Source organism: Diceros bicornis, chromosome 16 (assembly GCF_020826845.1).
Source record: "Diceros bicornis minor isolate mBicDic1 chromosome 16, mDicBic1.mat.cur, whole genome shotgun sequence".
NCBI lineage: Eukaryota > Metazoa > Chordata > Mammalia > Perissodactyla > Rhinocerotidae > Diceros > Diceros bicornis.
In genome coordinates, this window is record NC_080755.1 from 63,030,004 (window position 1) to 63,056,242 (window position 26,239).

The 26,239-nt window shown below is 35.6% G+C and overlaps 1 protein-coding gene across 1 annotated transcript; it reads left to right on the forward strand.

Annotated features, from left to right (window-relative positions):
- Positions 1-1,954: 1,954 nt before the first annotated feature.
- On the forward strand, positions 1,955-26,239 carry C16H18orf63 (chromosome 16 C18orf63 homolog). Its single transcript, XM_058557309.1, has 13 exons — positions 1,955-2,112; positions 4,196-4,274; positions 6,065-6,121; positions 10,453-10,564; positions 11,152-11,193; positions 13,226-13,302; positions 14,270-14,379; positions 15,216-15,312; positions 15,405-15,517; positions 16,723-16,894; positions 23,561-24,577; positions 24,771-24,860; positions 25,985-26,239. Exons 1-13 carry the CDS (start codon positions 1,979-1,981, stop codon positions 25,988-25,990), a joined length of 2,106 nt encoding a protein of 701 aa, XP_058413292.1. The 5' UTR covers positions 1,955-1,978; the 3' UTR covers positions 25,991-26,239.

Genomic DNA, 26,239 nt, shown 5'->3' on the forward strand with positions numbered 1-26,239 from the left:
CCCCCCCCAAAGCCCCGGTAGATAGTTGTATGTCATAGTTGCACATCCTTCTAGTTGCTGTATGTGGGACGCCGCCTCAGCATGGCCAGAGAAGCGGTGCGTCTGTGCGTGCCTGGGATCCGAACCTGGGGTCTGAACCTGGGCCGCCAGTAGCAGAGTGCACACGCTTAACTGCTAAGCCAGGGGCTGGCCTGACAGCAGACTTCTTATCTGCAAGTGCAGCCAGTTATGAACTCGAGACAGTGTTCAAGGTTATTCTGCGTCATATCGATAAATCAGTTCTTGCCTGTTCCTGAACGGATGAGTGTTGCTTACACACCATTTTCTGATCAGGCCTTGAAGATTAACTAAAGGAGAGGACTGCTCACAGGAGTTTCTTGGTGACTCTGCTGTAAGTTGTTTAAAGGAAAGATGAGGTCGAAAGTAATTTTAGTGGGAAGTGTGTTCTAGAAATGAAAGTTAACAAATTGCAGACTTTCACCCATGTCTTTGACCTATTTTCTTTAAAATATGCACAGTTGTACCTCTGGGCCCAAGCCATAATCGGTTCTTTGCTTCACATTTTACCTCATTCATTCTTGATGCCCTTTACTGAAGTGCTTCAGAGGAAGATCAATTTTAGGCAAAATTGTGAAGTAGCTTGTGTTTGCCTTGGAAACATTTATTTCTACATATTTTTTTTTAACTTGCACAACAGTAAGTATTTACATAGGAGAGAGCAGAAAAGCAGAGAGAAGGAAGGAATATTTTTAATGATATCAGAAATCATCTTCATTAGGTCATTAACACCTTATGTGAATTTGTGTTAACCATTTTAAGAGTACTTCCACTTTTAAAAGGACCGAGTGTTCTCTAAGGATGAAAATTTCAAACACTGTGATTTTTGAGTGAGGAAGATGTGTGGGGGCCAAAAAGGCGTTGCCAGCGTTCCTCAGATGGCACCACAAAGGCATTTGGTTACTGAGGTCAGACTTAAGACCGGTCACACTCCAGATTTCTGGGCTAATATGTGATTACTTTTCTTCTTAAAGGGAAAATATGTTGATGTTAAAAAGTTTGAAGTACTAGAATCTCAGTTACCTTCCCCTGATGTGTTTGTGCACATTAGAGAAGTTGAACTTAAATCACATTCCAGGTTTTTTTTTTTTTCCTGTAATACATATGATAGACTTCAGAGGTATGCCCTGTGAATTATTGACTGTAAAATGTTTCCCAAATAGAAGTTTTGAATCCGGATAATTAGTGTAAAAGGAAACGAGGTAACAATTTAGAGATCTCAGTAGATATTTTCTTGCATGTAAAATGATGAAAAATATATTTTCTACTTTGAAGTGCTTTACAGAGATAACCTGAAACAGCAAAAAACTTTGATATACATTTTGATTTTTAAAAAATTAGTATTGTCTTAGGAAAGATTTTGTTTCCTGAAAACAAAATGAAACTTAAGAATAGCCAGGAACCTTAGAAGGAATTAATTAAAGACAATATGGTAGAAACACATCTAGTACCTAGAGCAGAGTAGGCATTTAATAAATAGTGCTGGGTTTTTGTATTATTTGTATTCAAATTATTCTGTTTGTGGTATAGAACTGCAGGTTTAAAATTCTAGATTATCCTTTCGGGATGAGCAAAGTGTTATAAAATGTATTCTGATGGTTGCATAACTGCAAATATAGTAAAAACCATTGAATTGTACACTTTAAATGGGTGAATCATATGTTATGTGCATTACATCTTAAAAAAACTTGTACCAAAAAAATTCTAATTATCGTTAGAAAACCTTAAAGGTAAAATATCAGTGATATTCAACTACTGAAGTTTGAAAACTAATTTGTTTTTATTATCTTATTCCATCACAATGTCAAATATTCTGTGATGAGTTGGTGTTGAAACCCTATTGATAAGATAGTTTACTACCTTTTTATTTCTGTTTGTTTTTAAAGGTCTGATTGCTGAGACATTCAGTCAACAAGAAAATATGAATGATTCTAGACAGCAGTCACTGTTCTTCATCACACTTCCAGACTTACACAAACTCTGTGCTGTGAGGATAATATTGAGTCATGGGATGGCAGATACTGAGATTAGGAGTACACAAATGAAGATGTGCAGGTAAAAAATACATTTTATAAAATAACTAAGACTTTCTAAACTTTTTGAGACTTATAAGAGCTGTTTTGGAAGTATCTCCTTTAAAGCAAAATACTCATTCACTCAATTTGTATACATGATTTTAAAATAAAGGAATTCAATTTTGTTCAGACTATGTATATTAGATTATGTTTAGGGTAGGACTTAAAGTACCTGAAATATAATATCTCACTGTTGAGTTTTTGTATTTGTGACTTCTTGTGTGATCTTTTTGATTTAAAATTTTTACAGACATTGATGAATTAAATCAGGCTCCCAAAATCTTAAGAGATAGTAATTAATAAATATTTACTGAGTACCTACTGTTTATGAGGCACTTTAGGAGATATTGTAAACATTTTAGATTAATATAATTGTTTAATTTACAGATCAATCTAAGAGTATTTCTGAAGAGTATTTGTCCAAGAACTATTTTGACATATCTGACCCAGGATAGTCTTTGAAAAGCAGCTCAGTTGAAGCCTAAAATATAACTCCGTGATTGCTGAGGACTCGTCATGTATTAGTCCCTTAAATTGTTTGAGGCACTCAAAGAGGGACTCTTAGAATACATGACAAGGTTATATCTGTACCTGAATTTCTTGGAGAAGAACAAACACTTATAAGATTGCTTAAGGGCCAGAAATAAAGACACTCTTGGGGTGTCCTCCATTTTGCTCTCATTTATAAAACTTTTTTTCTTCCTGTTGTATATTTTCCCACCCAAGTGGGTCCAGGAGCCTAAGTTGTAATTTGCTAAGTTGTAATTTGATACCTATTGAGTATTTACCTGTGACCCCTTTGGGAAACAGGTAGAAAACCTTAAATGAGGTTTTCTGCTGTTTGCCTTCAAATGGATGGTGGCCATGCCCGTAGAGTGAGGTGTTTGACTCATCATCCCGGTAACTGATGGAGAGGCTGGAACAGATTGAGCAGAGATCTGACTGTCAGTCAGAGGCAGGACTTGCAAAACCAAGTACCTGCTGCACCAGGGTTCTGACAAAGATGAGGCCACCAGAAACAGGTTGGCCCATCTTACTTTTCGAGGTACCCCCAACCCCCCCCCACAGTCATGGTTTTTTAAATTTGTTTCCTTGATGATTAGTAATTTTGAAAATTTTCATGTTTCCAGTTCTATTTGCTTTTGTGTTTTTCCCGCCTTTTCCTTGACCTTGGAAACAAAGTTATCAATGGTAATTTGAGTTGTGACGACTTTTGTTGTAAGTTCATTTGACTGCTGAATGCTAAACTAAAACCACTACCCACTTCATTCTGGCTTGGAAAAAATTCCCTTTTTGAAGGAAAAGAAACTAGTCCATAGTTCTAACATTGAAATAGTTGATAACTTCACGGATGGGTGAATCCTTGGACTCTTGCCTCCAGTGCCCCCAGACCACCACTTAAAAAAAAAAAGGAAAATGGAAGAAATAGAAGTTAAAAGAGCTGGATTTTTCACAGGGTTTAGACTTCTTCAAATCTATACTTAGGACAGAAATGGAGTTTTAAAAGAGGAATTGAGGGGGCCGGCCCGGTGGCGCAAGCGGTTGGGTGCACGCGCTCCTCTGCAGCGGCCTGGGGTTCACCAGTTCAGGTCCCGGGCACGCACCGACACACCGCTTGTCAAGCCATGCTGTGGTGGCACCCCATATAAAGTGGAGGAAGATGGGCATGGATGTTAGCCCAGAGCCAGTCTTCCTCAGCAAAAAAGAGGAGGATTGGCAGATGTTAGCTCAGGGCCGATCTTCCTCACAAAAAAAAAAAAAAGAGGAATTGAGGTTCACAGATGAAAGCAGTTGGGAAACCCAGATGCAGGGACAAGTTTTCATTTTCATATCAATATCTAAACTTTATAATTCTTTTAATTCAAATCTTGGCTCAGTGCCTACAATGTTCAGGGTACCGTGTTAAGAGATACAGAAATCTATAACACAATCCTTGCCTACAAGAACCTTAAACTTTTGATTGGAACTAAGTGATTTTTAAATGCTCCCATAAAGTAAAAAGACAGTGGGCAAGTCCACTTAAAAATTAATACATTTCATCTTGATACATTTCATCTCCACAGGAAATTGCTGTTTTTGCACCAAGATATTCTTACATCACCTGTGCCTGGAATATTTAGCCAAATTTGGGTAGTAATGGCGGTTAGTATGTTAACATTTTATAAAGTATTATTACTAATTATTGGGAGCAATATTGATAAACAATAATTAAGGTATTAATTATAGTTCAAATTGAAGATGGTTTGCAAAGACAAATTACACTGTGTTGTAGTTTGATTGAACCACTAACAGATTTTAACTTTGATATACCTGATGTTTAAAATCTATTTTTGTGGTTCTAATTTCATACTTAGTTTTCTCTGTCATAAATGTTAACATAAAGACTATCAATGAATAAATTTTTTAAGATAGCACAGACTTAATCCTTTTCTCATATTTTATCCTTCAGAATTACACTTAATATAAAGGAAGAAGTTTCTTATTCCAACAAATCTCCAGTAGTTTTTAAAGAACTTAAGTCAACATTTTTTTAAATTTGGAAATTTTATTAAAAAGAAATTTTTTTACACTTAGTAAAATTAGAACAAGAAACATACTTCCTAGTGCTGTATATAACTGGGAATGATAATGAAGTGCCAAAAATCTTTATAAAAATCATATTACCCTGAGTTTTTGTCAGAAGCTTTCTGAAGATCCTCTTATTCTGAGATTTTAATTCCCCAGAATCCAGTTAAATCAACATGTGTTGACAATGCTGATAAGCCATCCAAAATCTTTGGGTCTTTTATTTTTCTTCTATGTTATATGGTTATATGTACATCTTGTATCTTCTCATCCTTAATACGGTTTTTAAGAAAAACAAGATGTTGGTGAACAAGTAGATACTAATGTCTATTATTTGTGTTCTTTTCTACCTGAAAAATTTATGGAACAAGGAGGATATTGTTTTAGAGTTCTCAAAAATTCAAGTATCTTAATCTTAGTTAGAATAATAAGAGGAACTTAGCCATCTAAAAATATATTTTGCTTTTTTAAAAAGATATTACATGCTGTAAAAAAATTTACAAAAATATTTAACGTAGAAAATGGGATTATTATACATACTATTTTGAAACTTGCCTTTCATTTCCCCTTTACCAGCCTCCCCTGGATATTGTTCTGTGTCAGTACATATATCTTTCTGATTTTAAGGCTGTGAAATATTTCACTGTATAGGTGTATAGTAATTTAACTATTTCTAATGCACATCTAAGTTTCTAGTTTTGTGCTGTTACAAACAGTGCTTCAGAAAGCATCATTGAAATTATATGATTTTTATTTGGTAGTTCCTATGGGTTAAATTCTTAGAAGTGAGATTGCAGCACATTTAACTATAATCTAGATACTGCTAAATTGCTCTCTGAAAAGCTTGTATTAGATTACATTTTAACAAATAGTATATGAGAGAGCCTATATTTCCACATCCTCACTAACACTGGATATTAGCAGCCATTACATATCTGCCACTCTGTTAGGTTAAAAATAACCTCTTTTAATTTGTGATTCTTTCATTGGTGGGTTGAAGCACCTTGGCCTTTTGAACTTTCTCTTGATCTTCCACTTTTGTCCATTTTCCTTGTTCATGTCTAAGAACTTTTATATTAAGAAAGGTGTTAAATATTTATTATATGAAATTTATTGGCCTCTTCCTTTATATGGTTTCTGGGTTCATGTCACTCCCAGAAAGGCTTTCTTCACTTTGAGATTGTACCCCCAGATTCTGTTTCAGGGAGAGAATGATCATCACTTGCTTCTCCAAGGCATGGAAGTTGTTAGAATGACAACCTGAATCTGTGCATTCTGCTATATAATGTTTAAATTCTTTATGTATTGCATTATTTAGTAATATATTTATGTTAAGTCCTTTTTATAAATGTGGATTTTTGTTATAGATACCATTTTATAAAGCTGGAAAACTTAATGCATATATTGAAAAATATGGAGCTAAGGTAAGTTTTAAAAATAATAATAATTCCAGATACTGTTTATATTGATTTTGTGTTCAACTTCTTTTATCAGCAAACAAAAATTGTACTATCTTTCGCTTAAGTTATTGCTATGCATGTGAAAAAACTGAACAATTTTTTTCCCAAACAATTACTTTGTGAACATTTAGTAGAGAAACGGGAAAAGGCTTAATTTTTGCTGGGTACTTTCTTGTAGGCATTTTATGTGGCATAATCTCATTTACCATATATATATATCTTCCAAGAAGTGAATATCCCCATTTTTAAATGAAAACCAAAGAGATAAAAATATCATCCATAATCACATAGCTAATAAGTGGAGGAACTAAACAGTATAGATTGTATTCTACATGGTTTCTGGATCTTAGCCAGGAAAATATGGATACATAGGGTTGAGCACCTCTCTTGTCTCAGTTACTCAGGTCATGGGGTCTTGACTGGAGCTCCCTTCATGTCTCTGTATGTATCTCTGAGGCACTGTATCCGTGGTTATTCTAGCACCCTGTCCAGTCATCGCTGCTAGCCTCTGTTTCTAGATCTTGTGGCATTCAGGATAATGAGGTTTCTGATCATCTCCAAGATGAGATACTTTCCTTAGGTTCTAGGAGGATGATAAAGTCTCAACAATAACCAGAGGTGCTTTGCAGTTCCTTGAGAAATCTTTGAATAACCCAAAAGTTGGTTTTGGCCATCAGTCACAATCTGTGGAAAAGCAATATTCTTTAGGAGCAACAAGGAAGGATTTTAGTTAAACCTTTTTCCTGAGACAAGCTTTTGGTCATCTAAGGATTCAGGTTATCCTGAAAAGGCTATGTGTGAACTATGAGAACCAAAGTTACAGTATATCAGTCACCTAGAACTAGAACCTAGGTCTTCCAGAAAGCCCTACAAAATTCTGTCCTTTTTTGTGGAAAGTATCTCATGGTTTAGTGGAGACCCCTTTGCTGTCTTACTGGCCTGCTTTTGGAGAATTTAATCTTCTTTTGTTTTTGTTTTTGCTGAGGAAGATTTGCCCTGAGCTAACATCTGCTGCCAATCTTCCTCTTTTTGTATTTGAGCTGCTGCCACAGCATGGGCACTGACAGACGAGTCATGTAGGTCCTTGCCCACAAGCGAACCCAGGCGCCTGAAGCGGAGCACGCCAAGCTTAACCACGAGGCCACCAGGGCTGGCCCTAATCTTATTAATATATTGACTTCAAGGTCAAAATTGTGTTGTTTTGTGACAAATCTATTAGCAAAAGAATAGATACAGTATGATTTTAGAGATAAATTCTAAAGATCAAAAGACTTATTTTCTGAGCATAAGAACAGATAGCATTTTAGCATTGATTTAATAAAAGAATATTTATACCAAGTACCATCATTTTATATATATAGCTTAAGATTATAATAAAAAGTGAAACATTAAGAAACATATTGCCCATAATCCTCATACACTAGTAAAAACGCTTATTTTGTGGTCTATTTTCTTCCAGCCTTTTAATTCACATCTTTGACTTTATTACTGTAAAGTGTCCCATGTCCAAAATGTTTAAAATCTTTTTGTTTATAATCTTATCCTTTTTCCACTTATCCCAGTTCCTCATTCCTACTAACTTGTTCTGTCCTCTCCCAGACCTCAAATTGTTTGTTATTCATAAGCTTTCTTCTAGTGTGATTTACTTTTCTACCCTTGTTGAGCCTTCATGATTATGCTCAATTTTTTTATATCGGTACTTTCTATGTAATAGTAATCAGAGCAGATATTTATTGAACATCTGTAATACACTGAGCACACTATTTGTTTCTGAAAATAAAGCAATGAACCAGGTAAAACTCCTTGCCCTCAGGAATCTTATAATAGGAAAACATTCCCTCCTTTTAAAGTTTTTGAAGTTTGTATAGAATTTTTATTATTTCTTCTATAAATGTTTGGTAAAATTCACCAATCAAATTATCTGTGCTTGGATTTTTTGTTGTGGGAAGGTTTTTAACTACAATTTTAATTTCTTTAATACATAGTAGAGCTATTCAAGTTATCTATGTCAAGGAATATGTCCACTTTATCTAAGTTATCAAATTTATTGGCATAAAGTTACTTATCCTATTCCATAGTTTTCTTTTGCTGTAGAATCTGTAGTGATGTCACCTCTGTCGTTCCTGACATTGGTAATGTGTGTCTTTTTTTTCCTCCCAGTCTTGTTAGAGGCTTAGCAATCTTATTTATCCCAAAGAACAAGCTTTTGGTTTCACTGATATTCTGTTGTTTTACTGTTTTGTATTTTTTTAATTTTCATTTTGGACTTTATTATTTCCTTTCTTATGCTTATTTGGGGTTTGTTTGATTTTCTTTTTCTAGTTTCTTAAGGTGGAAACTGAGGCCATTGATTTGAGAACTTTCTTCTTTTCTAATGTAGAGATATTTAGTGCTATAAATTTCCTCCAAAGTATATGTTTTGTTTTGATTTTCCTCAGTTCAAAATACTTTCTAATTCCCCTTTGGTTTCTTCTTTGATCTGTGAGTTAGTTAGAAGTGTGTTATGTAGTGACCACATATTTGGGGATTTTCCAAGGATCTTTCTGTCATTGCTTTCTAATTTAATTGTGGCTAGAGAACACGTTTTTTATAACTTGAATCTTTTTAAATTTATTGAGACTTGTTTTATGGCCCAAAATATGGTCTATCTTAGTAAATATTCCTTGTCCAGTTGAGAAGAATGTGTCTTCTGCTGTTGTTGTGTTAAGTAGTCTATAAATATTAATCGAGTCACGTTGGTTGATAGTGTTGTTAAACTACTATATTCTCATCTATTTTCTGTCTGTGGTATCAATTATTGAGAAAGTATGGTACAGAATTTGACCCTGACCTTAGTTGAAGTGATCAGTGACACCATCTTCATCCTGGAAGGCGTCCAAGTCACCAGTCAGGATGGTTATGGATGGTAGAATTGCCCCAGACTTCCTCCTTGCATGGCAAGGCTGAGTGTGTGCTCATACTTCCTGCTATATCTGGGTTAATGCCTCAGGCCAAGAAAAAAAATCAATACAGAGTCAAGGAGAAAGCCATTTGGCTTTCTAAGGTAGATTCTGGTAGTTTATGGGATTTATTCAGCTGGCTGGGTCTGGGACCCTGGGGGCATGTTTGAGGTCAGCATTGCAGGTTGGCTTGTCCTGTTGCTTAGAGTCCTATTGATAATAGCCTTAATTAAATTCTCTATGAGGCAAATTGAGCAGATCTGGTCCCGTCCTCTGCCAGGATTAATTACTTGCGTCCTTAGAAAATTCACCAGAAGCAAAAATAGTTCAAAAACGGGGGGGGGGGGGGGGGCTAATATTGGGAGACAGTTCTTGTCTCTCTCACTTTTCTGCATGTCTTGCTAGCAGAGGCAATGGCAGCATTTTCTTCTGGACTATTATTTGCAAGGATGTTTGTATAGCAAACAGCGTTGGTTCTTTTCCCAGTCCTGGGTGGTTTCCTCATCTGCATGTCTAATCCATACTCAGCTGAATAGTCAAGAGGGACTCTGCTGATCTCAGAGTTTGCTCTCTGTGCAGCTCTCTCCTCTTCAATACTTTGCCCCCAAAAATCTAGCTTCCTTGGCCTCCCTGGACTCTCAGCTCTATCTCCTCAACCTGGGGAGCTCACTGGCTCTTCCAGGATTCGCCCTCCCTGCACCACAGCCTGGAAACCCTCTTTACTCAATATGCTGGGGTAATCATAGTTTTCACATCTCTTAGTGGTTGCTCTTCTTTGTTGCTTGATGTCCAATGTCTTGGGAACCCTTGTTCCATATAACTTGCCTAGTTTTTAGTTATTTCAAGTGGGAGGATAAATCTGGATCCTGTTACTTCTTATCAGATCAGAAGTGAAAGTCCTGATTTTTGAGAATTTTTTACAAGTAGAGATACTCTGCTGGTTGCATGTGTGCCCATGTAAGTCTTTAATTGTTTTCTGATGTTGAGCTAGAGTGAACAATAATGAAAAATATTACAATATAGTTCTGGTCTGGTTTCCTCTGTGTAGAGCAGAATACAAAGTAGAGTTTAAGGTTCTGGCACAGAAGCTCTAAAAGTTTAGGCTTATTGGGCCAGGATAAGCAGGTAGAATTTGGCCGTTATAGCGTGACAGTAGTCATGGTTTCAAAGTGAATATATTTTAACACCTCTCTAACTTTAGAACCAGATAGGATTGGCTGTAGTGATGACTATAACTTATATCCACAGTAGCCCAGTTTGTTGGCTGGTAATCTAAACACAGACATTTTCTGTGAATTTACAGAGACATACCAAGTGTTGTAAATTTACCCACATTTTGCTCTTTAATATTTTTAGGTGGAGGCTCCACAAAGAGTAATTCCTGTAATTCTTCAAAACTGCCTTTCATATTCACTCACAACTAGACTTGCTCCAGCCTGGAATAAAACTGGCCATCTCTTGGTGCAAGGTGACTTTATCTCTTTTAGTCTTTGGGACTTTCTGAACTAGATTACTTTTATTATATGCATCTGTTTTTAATTTCAAGATATGTTATTTTTAGGAAATAGTTTTTAAAGCGTAGCCCCAACCAGGCATTCTCAAGCAAGCCAACAACATAATGCCATCTCCTTACTCTGGGATTATGTCCAGAGGCCTGCTGAGGTTTCTTTAAAGAAAATTTTATTATGTAATACTTGATGTTTAGAAAGGAATAAATATACGTTTAGAGCATTGTGATAAAATGAACACAAATTACCGATGCTGTTGGAACCAAAAGGCTACTCTGCATTTTGTGTTGAGGTCTGACCATTTTCTAAGTATTTTATACCAGGAAATAAGTATTTGAGGGAAGAATTGGGTATTTCTGTTCTTTTAATTGAAAAGATACTTTTTGAGGGACTATATTTTTTTCTCTGAGCTGTCATCAGATATTCCTTTGTATAAAACCGCATATTAAAGCATTTCCCTTAGTTTTGGTAATTTCACATAAAAAAGTTATATATCAAGCATGATTTATTAGTTACAATAATATGTATATTCTATGAATTTTTTAAGGAAGAGAATTTCTTTCTCAGATGGGAAAGCAAAATGCTGTTGGTAAGTAAAATGCATAAGTCAATAAATAAAACATTAATATAAGTACCAGTTGTTAAAAAAAAATGTTACAGATTGTTGGGTTGTTATAATTTTGATGATTATGTCATATCAGAATTTAATCAAATGTTATTATAATCACAGTTTCATCCAGGAAATCACCTCTGGTTCAAAATATATATTCTACCTATATGAGAAAAAATTCACTTCTCTTAATTGGAGTAAAAGCTATATTTTTAATTTCTCTACTTACAGAAAATTATGACTATGAAAGAGTTTAATTCTGCAGGCATTTATATTATGTAGTTTCCAGAATCATATCATCAAAAATTCTTTTCTCCAGGGGCCGGCCCGGTGGCGCAAGCGGTTAAGTGCGCGCGCTCCGCTGCGGCGGCCCGGGGTTCGCTGGTTCGGATCCCGGGCGCGCACCGACGCACTGCTTGGTAAGCCATGCTGTGGCGGCGTCCCATATAAAGTGGAGGAAGATGGGCACCGATGTTAGCCCAGGGCCGTCTTCCTCAGCAAAAAAAAGAGGAGGATTGGCGGATGTTAGCTCAGGGCTGATCTCCTCACAAAAAAAAAAAAAAAAAAAAAAAAAAAAAAAAATTCTTTTCTCCACATCCTCTCCAATACTTGTTATTACTTGTCTTGTTAATTATAGGCATTCTGCTCAGTGTAAGGTGATATCTCATTGTAGTTTTGATTTTTGTTTTCCTAATAATTAGTGATGTTGAACATCTCATGTTCTTGTTGGCCATCTGTATATCTTCTTTGGAAAAATATATGTTCATATTGTCTACCTATTTTTTGATTGAGTTATTCATTTTTTTGTTATTGAGTTGTATGAGTTCTTTATATATTTTGAAAATTGAACAGATTGGTGGTTACGAGAGAGGAAAGAGGTGGGGGAGGGTGAAAGGGGTAAAGGGGCACATATGTATGGTGACAGATAAAAACTAGACTGTTGGTAGTGAACACAATGCAGTCTACACAGAAACTGAAATATAATAATGTACACCTGAAATTTACACAGTGTTATAAGCCAGTATGACCTCAATAAAAATAAAATTCTTTAGTACTGTTATAAATAAAAGCTTTATTTCGTATGAGAACATGATTCTTTTTCTCCTTTAAAAAAAAAAAGATTGTCTAAAGAGAGACAGATAATCTAAAATACACAGTTTACGATATGGTCTAATCTAATTCTTTCATTGGTGTGCGTGACTGTAGTGAACATAGATAAACACGTTCTTACACAGTAGTCCAGGGCTAGCTGATTGGCGGAAATTCTGAGACCAAGTAGACATTATTAATCAATCATGGTAGCTTTCACCACCGTTTGGGCATAGCCTTAAATCCTGGGCTAGCATCCATAATCCACAGCCATTTGACCTGAGTTGACTCTCAAGCTGAAGCCTATTTGCTCTGCTTGTGCTAGTCTTATGTTTAAGTTGGACAGTCACTGTGCTCTAGCTCTCGTTGAAAGGGTTTGTTACCTAAATTTAGTTTCATCCCCAAATACTACCAGGAGACTACACTTTGGGAGAGCAAAATTCCTCACTCCTGTGTTAGAATTTTTTCTTTTAGTTTTACCAAGTGTGATATTCTACAGCAAAACTGACAAATTGTAAATGTATAGCTCATTGGATTCTCACAAACTTAACATATCCTTATAAACAGTTCTGAGATCAAGAAACAGAACATTAATTACCAGTACCCCAGGAGCCCCCTCATGCTTTCTTCTGGGTACTACCCCTTCCCAAAATAACCACTATCTGACTTGTATAAATAATTTTAATTGTGAGAAAGCAACGTAGAAGCTTTGAAGCTCTATGATCTGGAATATATCTGCAGACTATCAAATATTGTGTGGTGATTATTTGAATTTTACCGTGTGAGAGAAAAATATCCATTCCTAACTGAGTTTCTAACTTGAATAAATTAATTTAAAGTAATTTCTTTTGTTACCAAAATACTCACTTTGATAGGATGGATTAATAATTCCAGGAAGTTCAGTTAAATATTTTATTTTCAGTATTACACATCAATGTAACAGAAACGCAAGTTTGTCTAAGTATAGAAGCTTACACAATCAGACTGCCACCACCTGAGGTACCACATTTTGAATTCTATAATTAACTTGACTATGTTCATTTAATATATTTAGTAGTATTACTAACATGCTAGTAGGTTTTCATTTTTAACAAGAGTGATAAGGATTTTTTTAATCAAAATCTGTATTATTAAATGCTTGATATATTGATATTATTCTAAATCTCTTTACCCAAAGAAAACATCATTCTGTCAGTTTAATACAGATCTAATCATATTATTCCTTCTCAAAAGATGTAAAAAGAAGGCAAGGGATTATGAACCATTCTCTCTAATCTTAATACACAGTGTCTTCTCACCCATAAGTACTTTGTTTTTCACCTCACTGAGGTCCCTCTATATCTTTGACTCATTGTAAGAAAATGCCCCACAGGAACACCTCCCAGGGTGAGAGAACTGTAAGTGGCAAATTGTTGTTGGCTACCTACCAGTTTAAATACCCTGCAGATAGGGCACCTGAGGACCAGAGAAAAAGGCAATCCAGGAGATGGAAGGGGGATACAAAAGGAGAGAGAGTAACTCAAAAGTTCTCTCCCCTCTAAAAGACCAAAGAAAGTTATAACTCCCTAACTCATCCTGCAGCAAAAAAAAAAAAAAAAAAAATTGGTTAAGATGCTATTCGTACAAAATGTAAATACCTTCCTTTGGAAAGGATTCAACTTCCTATAAATCAACATAAACAAAGAAACTGAAAACCAGTTGAAATAAGTACAAAATAGGAGTTTTGGTTTGGAAGATAGGAGGGAAAGCATGAAATACTTGGTATACTGTATAGAGAACAGGATGAACTGAAACATTGATTACATTATGTGAAGTGGTTATGCATGATCTAATGTAATTTAAGCCTTTAAAACTACTTTATAACGGACTCTGTGTGTGTGTAACAAATATGTGTTTTTTAATGTATCTTTTTGTTTGCCAAATTCTTTTGAGGACTTACGCATAAAAATCTTATTTCTATTAAAAGCTAAGAGAATTTGATATTTCTCAGAGTATTATAAAGGATTTTGATACTAACAAGAATGCTGTCATTGAGGGACATTCGATTTTAAACAACTGGTGCTACGTTTTGCCAAGGTGAGATTTTAATTTGTAGTATCTAGGGCAGATTCAAGATATAGTAGTTTTCTCTTCTTTTGCTTCAACATTGGTATGTGCAAAAGTATAAACCATTTTCATGAATTTTTGAAGCGGAATTTTAACTTAAAAAAGGTTTTAAAACAATATTGTCATACAGAAGCCGTCAATTTCCTTCATCAAATTACTATAATAATTTTATTATACATTTACATTTTTATTAGATCCAGTTTTAAAAAATTTCTAGCTATCTCACTATGCAATTATAACTATTATAATAATATCAATAAAACCTTATAAACTTGTACATATAATTAATGATTCATGATCATTTGATATGAGCTAAGTTTTAAGTTTGTACTATCCTCAGGAAAAAAAATGGCTTGTTATTTAATATAAATAGGAGTATTGGGATGAAATTTTCACCTGTTTAGGAAAAAGAACTTTAATTAACTAGCAGCATGTGCATAATAATTTAATCATCAAAGCAGGGAAGAGGTAGGAAGGGAATATGCATTTAACTCTGATTCATTCAACTCTTAACAGACTTTTCTCTAAAGTCTGACGATTACCAGGCATACCTCTGTGTGGCAACATTTTATTAGTCATTCTTTTCTGTTTGTAACTGGCACATTGCATCAATCCAGTTTAGTTTTTCCTAACAGTTCTGGTTGTTAAGGTTTAATACAATGTGTATTTGGAACTAGTAGCAAATGATGAGTTTATTGCTTATGTGTAGATAGTTGCTAAATCTTTTTGAACACTTTCTAAATCATATAGTTAAACTATATGTAAGCATTGGCTCATAATATTTTTCCAACTCTTATTTTCCATAGTATGAAAATGGGACAAATAATAAGTATTCTTCACACCACGCCTCCTGACTGTCCTTTTCACTCATACGAAGATTTCCAGATGCACTGGGATGACCTGGTAAGGAATAGAAATATATATTATGTTAGAAGTTATTTGATTTTGCTTCTCGTAATTTAACCTAAGTTAATAGCTTTGTTCTTAATTTTTAGTATGGCTATAAACTTCCAGCAGATTGTGGAAATATTAAAATATACTGCAGCATCTACTTCAAAATGATAGGAAGAAGGATCTTCACATATCCTTTACGCACCACTTGTAACAGGTGCTCTCTGCCCACTTTATGATCCAGTCTTGCTGCTGCCCCTGCTGTCATCATCATTTTCAACCTTCTCTCTGTCCAAATGAATCTACTTTCCCCCTCCTTCTTTTTATCTGTAGAGTGTTTTTTATCTGTATGAGTGTTTTTGGTCTTGCTTAGTATTTTCCTATTTTTATTTGAGGATGAGCTTAATAATAATATTTTTTTCCGTAAACAATATTGCAACAATTTTAGACAGCGAAAGGCACTTTAGAATAGACAGAAAAAATGTTTACATGATTCCTAGTAGAAGTGAGAAAATAATCATAAGATTCTCCTTAGCCAAGGGCTCCCTCCAGTGGCTTTTAGATATTATTGAAAGGATGGAATTAAAAGAATTAGTTGTTTAACAAAGATTTTTCTTGTTAAAAGATTTTTTAATTTTACAGGCAAAGTTTAGAGGATCTGACTTGCACTTAATCTACCCCATTGATTTAAGAAAATGTCTTTGTTAATATTATTTTTAAAAATCTACACACAAGAAACACACAAGTGCTCAGGTAAAACTCTTGAGTCAGTACTGATTGCACCTTTCTTGTCTCTTCTTATTCTGACCAGCTAGAATTTCAGAATGGAACAAGGAAGAGCCATAATGTTTTCTTTCTTTATTCTAAATTTCAAAATCTTAATATAAAATTAATGTTGATAGGCATCAATTATTCCGTTTCATTAGATGCCAAGACATTATTCCAAGTCTTCAGAATATTTTTCATCAGAAAAGTAACTGCCTTTCTCAAAGAACTGCTTTTGGAACTTGAATACAATCCATACTTGTTTCTCTGTATTGAATTTTTACTGTTTTTGGAGATGCAACCTGTTTATTGTTTACTATAAACACTTATTTCTATAATCTCTAAAGGTCATAATGTCTTTCTTATAAATCACTTTTGGAATATCTTAGTTTGCCAGTCTACGTAAAAAGCCATATAATCAGGATACAATGAGTTGTCTTGATTGTGAGTGTTAAAATAGAAGGAATTAAGATCCCTGTGAGAAAACATACTTTTTAGGTTTGGGTAATGTGGAATAAACAATATATAAAATAGTTAGGATTTAGTTGTGTGTGCCTTTTTAACAGTTTTAATATTTTTTTATTCCATAAAAATTGCTGTCTCTTATTTACAAAAACTGTTCCATCGTTCTTTAACATTGTTCAGATACCCTCTCAGTTGCATCAGAAGTCAACCCATACAGTTCTTTCCTAGGGTAGATTTGGAAGGAGTGTTGAAAAGTTTTCTTTCAGATTTAAAATCTAAACTGCCCCATATATGTGGATTACCCATAAAGATGACAACTAAACCATGTTACCACACACAAGAACTAACTAAACCTCATGTACAGGTAAGAGTTTTCCTGTCCTATCGAGTTCTCCAGGCATGCTATGCACCTACCTTACTTGGACCTCTTGCCTTCTCTGATGGATTACCCAACCCATTGTGCCGTAATTCTTTTCTCTCAGTTCAGTGCCCTGCTAATACTGTTTGTTATTCTTGTACTTAACCTTTGTCACTGCCATTTGTTATTATTATTGTATTCAGTATGGCATTATAATAGTAGTTGTTTACTAGTCTGTTTTTCTAATTTAGCTTGAGCTCCTGGAGGGCAGAGATCATACTCATCTTCTTAGCCCAAGTGCCTGGTACATGATAGGTGTTCATTAAATGTTTTTTCAGTGAATTAATGATCTTATAGAATAGTTTAGACCCATTTGCCTCATACAAATCCAAGTTTACTTTGAACTTCTGTCACTTCATTTGAGTCTGATTGATCGAAAAAGCCTTTGAATAATTCCATTTATAGAAATTGAATTAATTCAATAACATTTTCATTGTATGATAATGTGCTAAGTGAAATCTTATTTGAAAAAGAAGTAGTAGTAGCAATTGAGCAATACTAGTGAAGACAGTATGGTGGCCTATCTTCACACTCCCTAGAAAAAGATTTCTTTGTCAAAAAAAAAGGGGGGAAGTTTTAAAGAATAAATCTAAGGAAGTTTAATTTAAATTTTTCAACAATGATCTTTCTTTTAAATGACAATTGTGTGTTTTCATCAAAAGGAAAGTCAAAAGTTTGAATAATTTAAACAGTTTGAGATACAGTATGAATTATATGAATATTTCTGTGTCTGCTTAGTCTCCTTTCTTGACTTACTAGTGTTATCAGTTTATTGTAGTTTCCACTGCTCCAATGATTTCGGCTTTCACATGACATTGACTTGCTTTGGCTCAAACACTATGCCTCATGGCATTTTTTCAGCTTTTTCTGCCATGCTGCTTGTTTCATTCTCTTTATAATCCTCAAGTAAAATTCACCAGAGCCACCATCTGATAGACCCCATTCATCTTTTCAGGCCAGGTCACATCATCTGTCACTAGGCAGCATGTGGATTTGGTATGCTTGGGTCAGGGGCCAACACCTTGTATAAGTGGCATAAAAACATGAGAGCCTAGGCATTAGGGGCTATAGACAAGGTTATTTCCTTAGAAGGGAGTGTGGGTGGACAAATAGCAGTTGGCATCCGTATGATAATGGATCTCAAAAATTTTGCTCATACATAACATTTTTAAAAGTTCAGTTGCTGGCCAAGTCCAAATCTGAGGAATTTAGAAGATATGTCATTGCATCATGCATTTTTATTGAATATGTTTATTGGATACTTAATATTTCCAGCCCATGTCTGTTTAGAAATAGTGAATCTGGACAATATACTTGTGAAAATTTTCTTTTTAAATGTAAAATAACACTTAACTGGAAATTCGGGTGTTGATATTGCTGCTGGCGGTTGGAACCCTGACAATAAGAATTTATCCTGCTCAGTTTTATTGAGCGCCTTCTGGTGCCAGCTGCTTTTATGTATATTATCATCAAAACAGACTCTTGGGGTAAGGAATTTTTTTCTCAGTTTTACAGAAGAGGAAACTGAAGCTCAAAGCATCCAAGTAATTTAACCAAAGCCACACAGTTAAATACATTGCAGAATTAGAACTGAAACCCAGGAGTCAGATTCTTAGTCCTGAAATTGGAAAAAGTTTAGATCTGTGGTTAGGAGTTCTGGCTCTAGAAACCCTTACTGCATGTATAATCTTGGGCAAGTTATTTGATCTCGCTGTGTCTCCATTTCCTCAGTTGTACAATGGGGCGTGGTAGTGGTGGTGATAACACCACTTGTCACAGATTGGGCTGTCTAGGAGACCGACTCTGGAGTCCAGTGCGCGTGATGTTTGTTGGGGACTGCCCTTGAAATCAACACTGGTAGAGGCAGGAAAGGAAGAAATTTGGGTGAAGGGAGAGGTCAAAAGCAAAGCAGGTGCCAGATAGCCATGGTCAGCCCTCTGAGGAACTCTGAGGCTAAAATGGCCCATCACGGTGGTTCTGCATCAGCCAGAACAGCCAGGCCTTATACCCGCTCCTCCATCTGCTATGGATTTGGGCTACCTAGACACAGGCGTGTCCTGGGGCAGCGGGGCCAACAGCCCTTCCTTGAGGGGAGGTGGGTAGCACATCACCATGTCCTTTGCAGTACTTCATCGGGTCTTTTGGGTTTTGTTTTAGGATTAGGTAATACCTGGAACAGTTCCTTGTACTTATTGAGTTCTCAGTAAATGTTAGTTCCTTTTATTGCTACACCACGTTTGCTCTAAGATTAATGCAGTGCGAAAAAGCATAAGTTTAAAAAGTGAAAAATAAATTGATCAGGCTACTTGATAAAACTCAGCCATCTTAAAAAAAATTAAATTAGCAGGAGTGCTTAGCCAAACTAGTTTTTTTTTTTAAAGTTATGGAAATTCTCAAAGATACATAAAAGAAATTAGTATAATGAACTGTCATATGCGTATCCTCTAACTCTTCCTTGACATATTTTTGGGTGGGGGGTAAACTGGAGTATTTTAAAACAAGTCCAGGATATGATGTTATTTCATCTGTAAAGACTTCAGTATGCATCTCTATCTGATAAGAGCTTTTCAAAAAATTATTTAACAGTAATTCCTAAATATCATCTAATATCAGTTCGTACTCTGATTCCCTATTTATCTCAAAGATTTATTTGAGAGGTTTTGTTTAAATCAGAATCCAAGCAAGGCCCACATAATTTCATTTGGTTGTTATATCTCTTAGGTCTCTTTTATTCTGTAACATTCCAAACCCCCTTTCCTTTTATTTTTGCCAGTTATTTGCTAGAAAAACTGGATCATTTGCCTTGGAGAATGTCCCATATTCTGGATTCTTTGTTGTGTCATGTCATTTAAAGTTAACATATTCTTCTAAACTCCATATTTCCTATAAACCTGTGGTTAAATCTAAGCTTAGCTGATTTCTGGTTCAGCTTTAATCAAGAAACACTCAGGTAGTGCACTGTTCAGAACCAGATTTTAATAGATAAAATGTGTTTGATCAGTCATTTGGGTCAATCCTCAAGTTTCATTTAATCATTACCTTAATTCTAGGTCTTCATTACATATTCATTCATACCTAAATATAGGTTAAACCTTTTAGTTTTCCTCTGTAATTTTATGTTAATGTGCAAAGTTATATAAATTGGATGTAAAGTTCTAGAAATTCAGAGTCAACCAAGCCACATTTGCCAGTGATGCCTAGCAGAATGACAGTAATAATGTAGTAAAGCATATGTTTTTTGTTGGGTTATGACTTCACAAAGCTTCGGATTGTTGACCATTTAAGTATTTTAAGTTCTGTGAATTATTTATGATCTCATCTGCTGTTTATATAGGCCCTTTTTGTAGTGTTTTTATAAATTTTGAATATATACCTAGAGGTTTCCTCCTTTGGGCTATTTAATATCTTTTAGAAATTGAAAGAATGAGTAAATAATACATTGACAGGCTAGGGGGCAAAACAAACTCTTGGAAATTATTTTCATTGGATGTATATTTCTGAGAGACAGATGAAGATGAAACAGGGTGTGAATATAAACATATTTGAGACACATATTCTAGGTAAGTTTTATGTCAGAATACAAGTAATCTATTCTTATATGAATCTGCCTAGAATGAGTTTTTCTTTTAGAATCTCAAGTATTAGGTATGTTCTTTAAAAGTTACTACAGTTCATGAAACCCAAGGGTCAAAAAAATGGCTATTCTTTGATTTTCTGTAATTGATTTAGACTTAGATCTTGAACCTTTTTTTCCATCAAATGAAACAAAATTAAATCTAGACACCTTAAGATGACTCAGTCACTTCTGACAAAGCATCTCTTTGAGGTAGAATTTCATTCACATTTATGAGTCATTCTTCTCCTTGTGATAGCATCTGTGTGCAGGGGAAGGTCTATATAGGGTAAGGGCAGTGGTGTGTGGTGAAGTGCATTTGGTGTGCTTGCCTAATATGGTCCACATCAGGAGAATGAGTGCTCTAAGCTCTGGTTCTGGACACCTACAAAGCTGGTGAGTGGCCACTTGAGCCTCTGCTAACTGAAAAACCAAAGACATTCCTAATTAAACTTTTCAGCAGAAACTGTGGAAATGTGGCTTTACCTCACTTCTTCCTTCCAAATATTGTATCGGTGCATCTGCTTGGTTGATCCGAAATCACATCCTGAACTCTAGCTGCGAAGGAGAAAATGTCCATTTTAGATTTACAGGCTCTATAAGGAACACTAGAAGGAGAGTGAAATGGATGTTGAACACCAGTCACCAGGGAATGAGGGGAGTGGCATTCACTTCTTGACCTGATTGGTCTGATATTGGTGGTCTCTGCTCATATGGTATCTTGACAAAGATGCTATTCAAGGTTTTCTCCTAGCTCTCTTGTGCCGATGGTCTTCAGGAGACTTGCTGCATCCCCTCTTCAGTCTCTCTGGAGGTACATGTCAAACCCTGTTATGTGTTGAATTTTGTGTCCCCCCGCAAAGAAATTGATACATTGAAGTCCTAACCCAGTACCTCAGGATGTGACCTTGTTTGAAATAGAACCGTTGCAGATATAATTAAGATGAAGTCATACTGGGATAGGATAGGCCCCTAACCCAATATGACTGGTGGGCTTATAAAAAGGGGAGATTTGGACACAGACACATATGCAAGGAGAATTCCATGTGAACATGAAGCTGGTTATCTGCAAGTCAAAGGGAGAGGTCTGGAACAGATCCTTTCTTCATGGCCCCAACCCTGCCAATACCTTGATTTCAGACTTCTAGCCTCCAGAACTTTAAGACAATACATTTCTGTTGTTTAAGGCACCCAGTTTGTGATACTTTGTTACAACAGCCCTGTCAAGCTAAATCAAACCCCTTCTTGATGCATGCTTTTTTGCTCAGGCTAGCAATCTCCAGGCGTTGTAAGTCAACTCTTATTCCTTAGTTAACCTCTGTATCCGTTCATTCAGGGTCATGAAACCTGGCTCGATCCTCTTCTGTGCCCTCTGAAAAATATGGGGAAGTAAAGAGGGGTGTCTTCTTGCCCTATTGACGCAGATAAGCCTCCAACTTGAAAAATCTACAGACAAGAAGTGAGCCCCAGTCACCTATTTTCACCATTACCCCAAACTTCACCCAAGATTTTCTTGGGGTCTCCCCACATCTCCCAAGAATAGTCAAGGTGGGGGGAATGTTGCACTCTATGGTAACTTGGTATTATGTCAACTTCAGTACGGTGGAAGTATGTTTCCCTGAAATCCTTTCTCTACGTAGTTCTGGCTTAGGGTAGCACGCGGTTAGGAAGGGGGAAGTGAAGCAAAAGCCATGTTCACACTTAGAAGGTCTGTGCAAGGCCAGTATTGCAACTCAGACTCATTGGGGATATGCGATGGCACCTGTTGGTGTGGAGGAGGATGTATTTTAAGACTATAAACACTTCCCATCAACAGATGAATGGATAAAGAAAATGTGATATATACATACAATGGAATATTATTCAGCCTTAAAAAGGAATGAAATTCTGACACATGCTACAACATGAATGAACCTTGAAAACATTATGCTAAGGGAAATAAGCCAAACAAAAAAGGACAAATATTGTGATTCCGCTTATATGAGGTACCAAGAGTGGGCAAATTCATAGACACAGAAAGTAGCCTGGAGGTTACCAGAGGCTGCAAAGAGAGGGAAATGGAGTTATTGCTTAAAGACTACAAAGTTTCTGTTTGGGATGAAGAAAAAGTTTTGGAAATAGATAGTGGTTATGGTTACACAACAGAAGTACAATGGGGAATGTACTTAATGCTACTGAATTATATACTTAAAAATTGCTAAAATGGTAAATTTTATGTTCTATATATATATTACCACGATTTTTTAAAAAGACTATAAACACTTGTTTCTCTTTGATGTATCTGACAAGTCAGTTTGACACATACTTGCTGAATTGCTGCCAGGTACCAGGGACTCTGATAGGCAATGAGAGTACAAAATGATTAAGACACGGACAGTCACTGCCCAATAGTCAAAATCCTACTCATTATTAATGGCTTAGCGTAGATGCAACCATCTCCTCCTTTAATTTAGTTTCTTTGAACAAGTATTTTGTAGTAACTGTGAGAAAGATTTAAGAATGTGGAAAATATAAGAATAAATAAGTCTTGGTTCCTACCCTTGAATAATCTAGTATCTATTTAGGGATGGAACATGCACACTAAAAGTAAGAGTGCTACCTTATACTATTTTCTGCTGACAAATACTAACTGATAGCAGATCCTTGGGAAGATGAGGGGGTGAAGGGGAGGAGAGAAGAGGGACAGACATTGTGAATGAGTGAGCAGCATGAGCGTGTTTGGAGGACAGTGAGGGTAGCTAAGTGTATAGTTTTCATAGTTGATTTATATAGAATTTAGAACATATCTTCATCTTAAAAAGATGGTATCTAAAGAAGGATACAAACCATAAGAGATGTACACATTTCTTCCAGAAGGCTCATTTGTTTTTTTGTTTTTCTTTACGTGTTCCATATATTGTAGTGTTACTTCATATTCTCATTTTGACGCTATTTTCTTATTTCTTTTTCGTTAAGGACAATGTTACATTTAAAAAATTTCCTAATCTCTATCATTTCAGGAAAACAAAGTCAAGCCACCCAATCTGACCACTAAACAAATATTCAGGTCCTCTCTGACTCAGGCCCCTTCCGCAAGACCCACCTTGGCTCCGAGTCTTCTACCGTGTTCAGTAGCCACAGACCACAAGGTGGAGCTTTCGGTCAGCCAGCTGAAGCCTTGCGGGGCCTCAACTCTGCACCTCCAGCTAGAATCTGTTCAGAGCAAAAAGAAATCCCTGTCTTACAAGGCACCACAAGTACATTTGGAAGTACCAAAGCCCAACAGAGGAAATACTCAAGTTCAAGACACAAATTTTAGCGTCCACAGTAATATCGCCCCTAAATTCATACCAGTTTTCAAAACTCGATCATTACAGATGAACAAAAATATCTTAGAACATGGCAACCTGAAAAGAAAACAGCATGTTGTTACAGAATCTAAATTGTTTTCACTTAAAACTAGTGTGATCCAGGATGGCAAACTGAATTTGGATGCAGCTCTTAAAAAAAGATCTAATAGTAACATTCAGATGAATGCTAGAAATTTAAATCAGAAGACGTCTAGACCTCTGCAAGAAAAAAACACTGAGACCTGTGAAAATATGACAAAATATCCCCCTTCTAATGGAAAATGGACTGTGAGTTTAAATGAAGGTAAACAACTATCTGACAGTTCAGTATTTCAGATGTCAAATAACAATTTAGATGTAATAAGTGCTGTTGACTTTCAAGTGAATGGAAAAGAAAATTTAACAAGTAAGTATATAACACAAAATTTAGGGAAAGGTCACAAGTCACTGAAAGTGAAAAGACAACCACACATTTTTGAATCAGACGCAGAAATGGAAGATCCCCAACTACTACAGCAACAATCAGGAAATCAAACTAAGGAAGTTGATGTAAGTGACCACCGACTGGTAGTGAGCAGAACAGCCCACAGGTCTAAAAGAAAATTATGTCAGGAATCTTCAAAAACTTCAAAGAAGCCTCATTCCAATACTGTCCATTATGGGCAATCCAATTCTTCTAGGAACCAGGTAAAAAAAACAATTTTAATCTGGGGATATTTATCATGTGGTAGACCTTTAAAACCCGTAAATAAAGATTTACATGATTTGCCCAAGATCATCTAGAAACACATTATTTAAGAAACAGAATATCTACCCTAACACAATGGCAAGTATATACAGTCAATTTATAACAAACTGTGCTTCTTCAATCTGGTCACAGATACATACCATGGACAAATCAAAACCTAAGAAATCTCTCATCATTCCTAAAGCTTACAACATGGATGCAAAAGAAGGAAATATTTACCAGGTAACTTAGGTGATATCTTTTCATTTATTTTTTGTTACATTATCAGAATTGCAATTGCCAAGTTTAAGGATCCCCAACCTCTTGGTGAGAAGGAGTTACTTTTAAATTCCTTGAAGCCTTAAAATCAGCAAAGAAAAAGGAAATGTTGGGAACAGTGAGCCATTGACCAAGAACTGCACACAGCAGCCATTACGAATAGTAAAGGCCCTGAGAGGGATGACGTGGAGAGAGGCCCCACCACTGGCTCCCGCCCACTCTGTTCTGGGGTCTTTGCAGACTAAGAAGAGGGCGCAGCAGCAGACTGCCTAGAGATAGAAGATTCCACAACCACTAGAACACGTACCTTTTGGGACTGTTACCCAAGATAATTAAATGATGTTTCAAAGGTTAATCATTAAGTTAATATTTACACCAAAAAAATGTTGCAGTGCTGGCTTAAGTTAAACCTGAGATTTAGCTGATAACGCTGAGTCCACAGCACTGGATTCACAAAACCATGCATCTTGAAATTACATTTTATGCCATTCTACTATGTGTTTTATTCTAAGAACAAACATATTACTAAAATATCCACAAATACTTGTTTGCATAGAACTATTGGAATAGTTTCAATTCAAATTCTTTATGAACAAACTAGAAAACATTTTCTTCTTTTCTCTTCCAAATGCTATTTCTTTCTGTAATTAATAGAATTTTCACCCTGATTTGAATTAACCAAAAGGTATTTAAGTGTATTCCCATATATTTTATAATGTTGTGTTTCATGTAGTTTTTCTCATCTTACTATATGCACTCAGTAGGGGTTGAGGAAAAAATGTATGTGCTAGAATGCCTTAAAATTTTGTATTTTCATTTTTAAAAATAAATGAAATTTATTCCAGATTTCATATAGTTTTAGAAGTATAGCACTTTCTCATTTTGAATTACTTAAGACCTGACACAGTTTTTACAGTTGAAAAATCATTTCATCAGCTAGAAATATTAACATGAGAAAAAATATAGGATATCATTATAGAAAATAATTTCCTCCAAATATAAAATTAATGTATACTCCTGTAAAAATTTGAGTAATAGAAAACAGTTTCAAGAAGAAAGTAAAAATCTACTCTAATTCCTCTTTGCAGAGATAACCACTCTGAATGGTGGATGGACACTCACGCTGGTGCCTGTGAACATGGAATCAGGCTCCATACACTGCTGTGGAATCTCCTTTTTCATTCAACAATTTTCTTTTCCGTGGTTGCGTAGTATTCCATTACATGTTGCGTGTACTGTTTTTAACTGTCCCTACTGACTGACATTTAAGTTGTTCCTAACTTCTCACTATGATAACAATGTTGTATAAATAGTCTTGTGTAGGTCTTTGCAAAATATCTAAT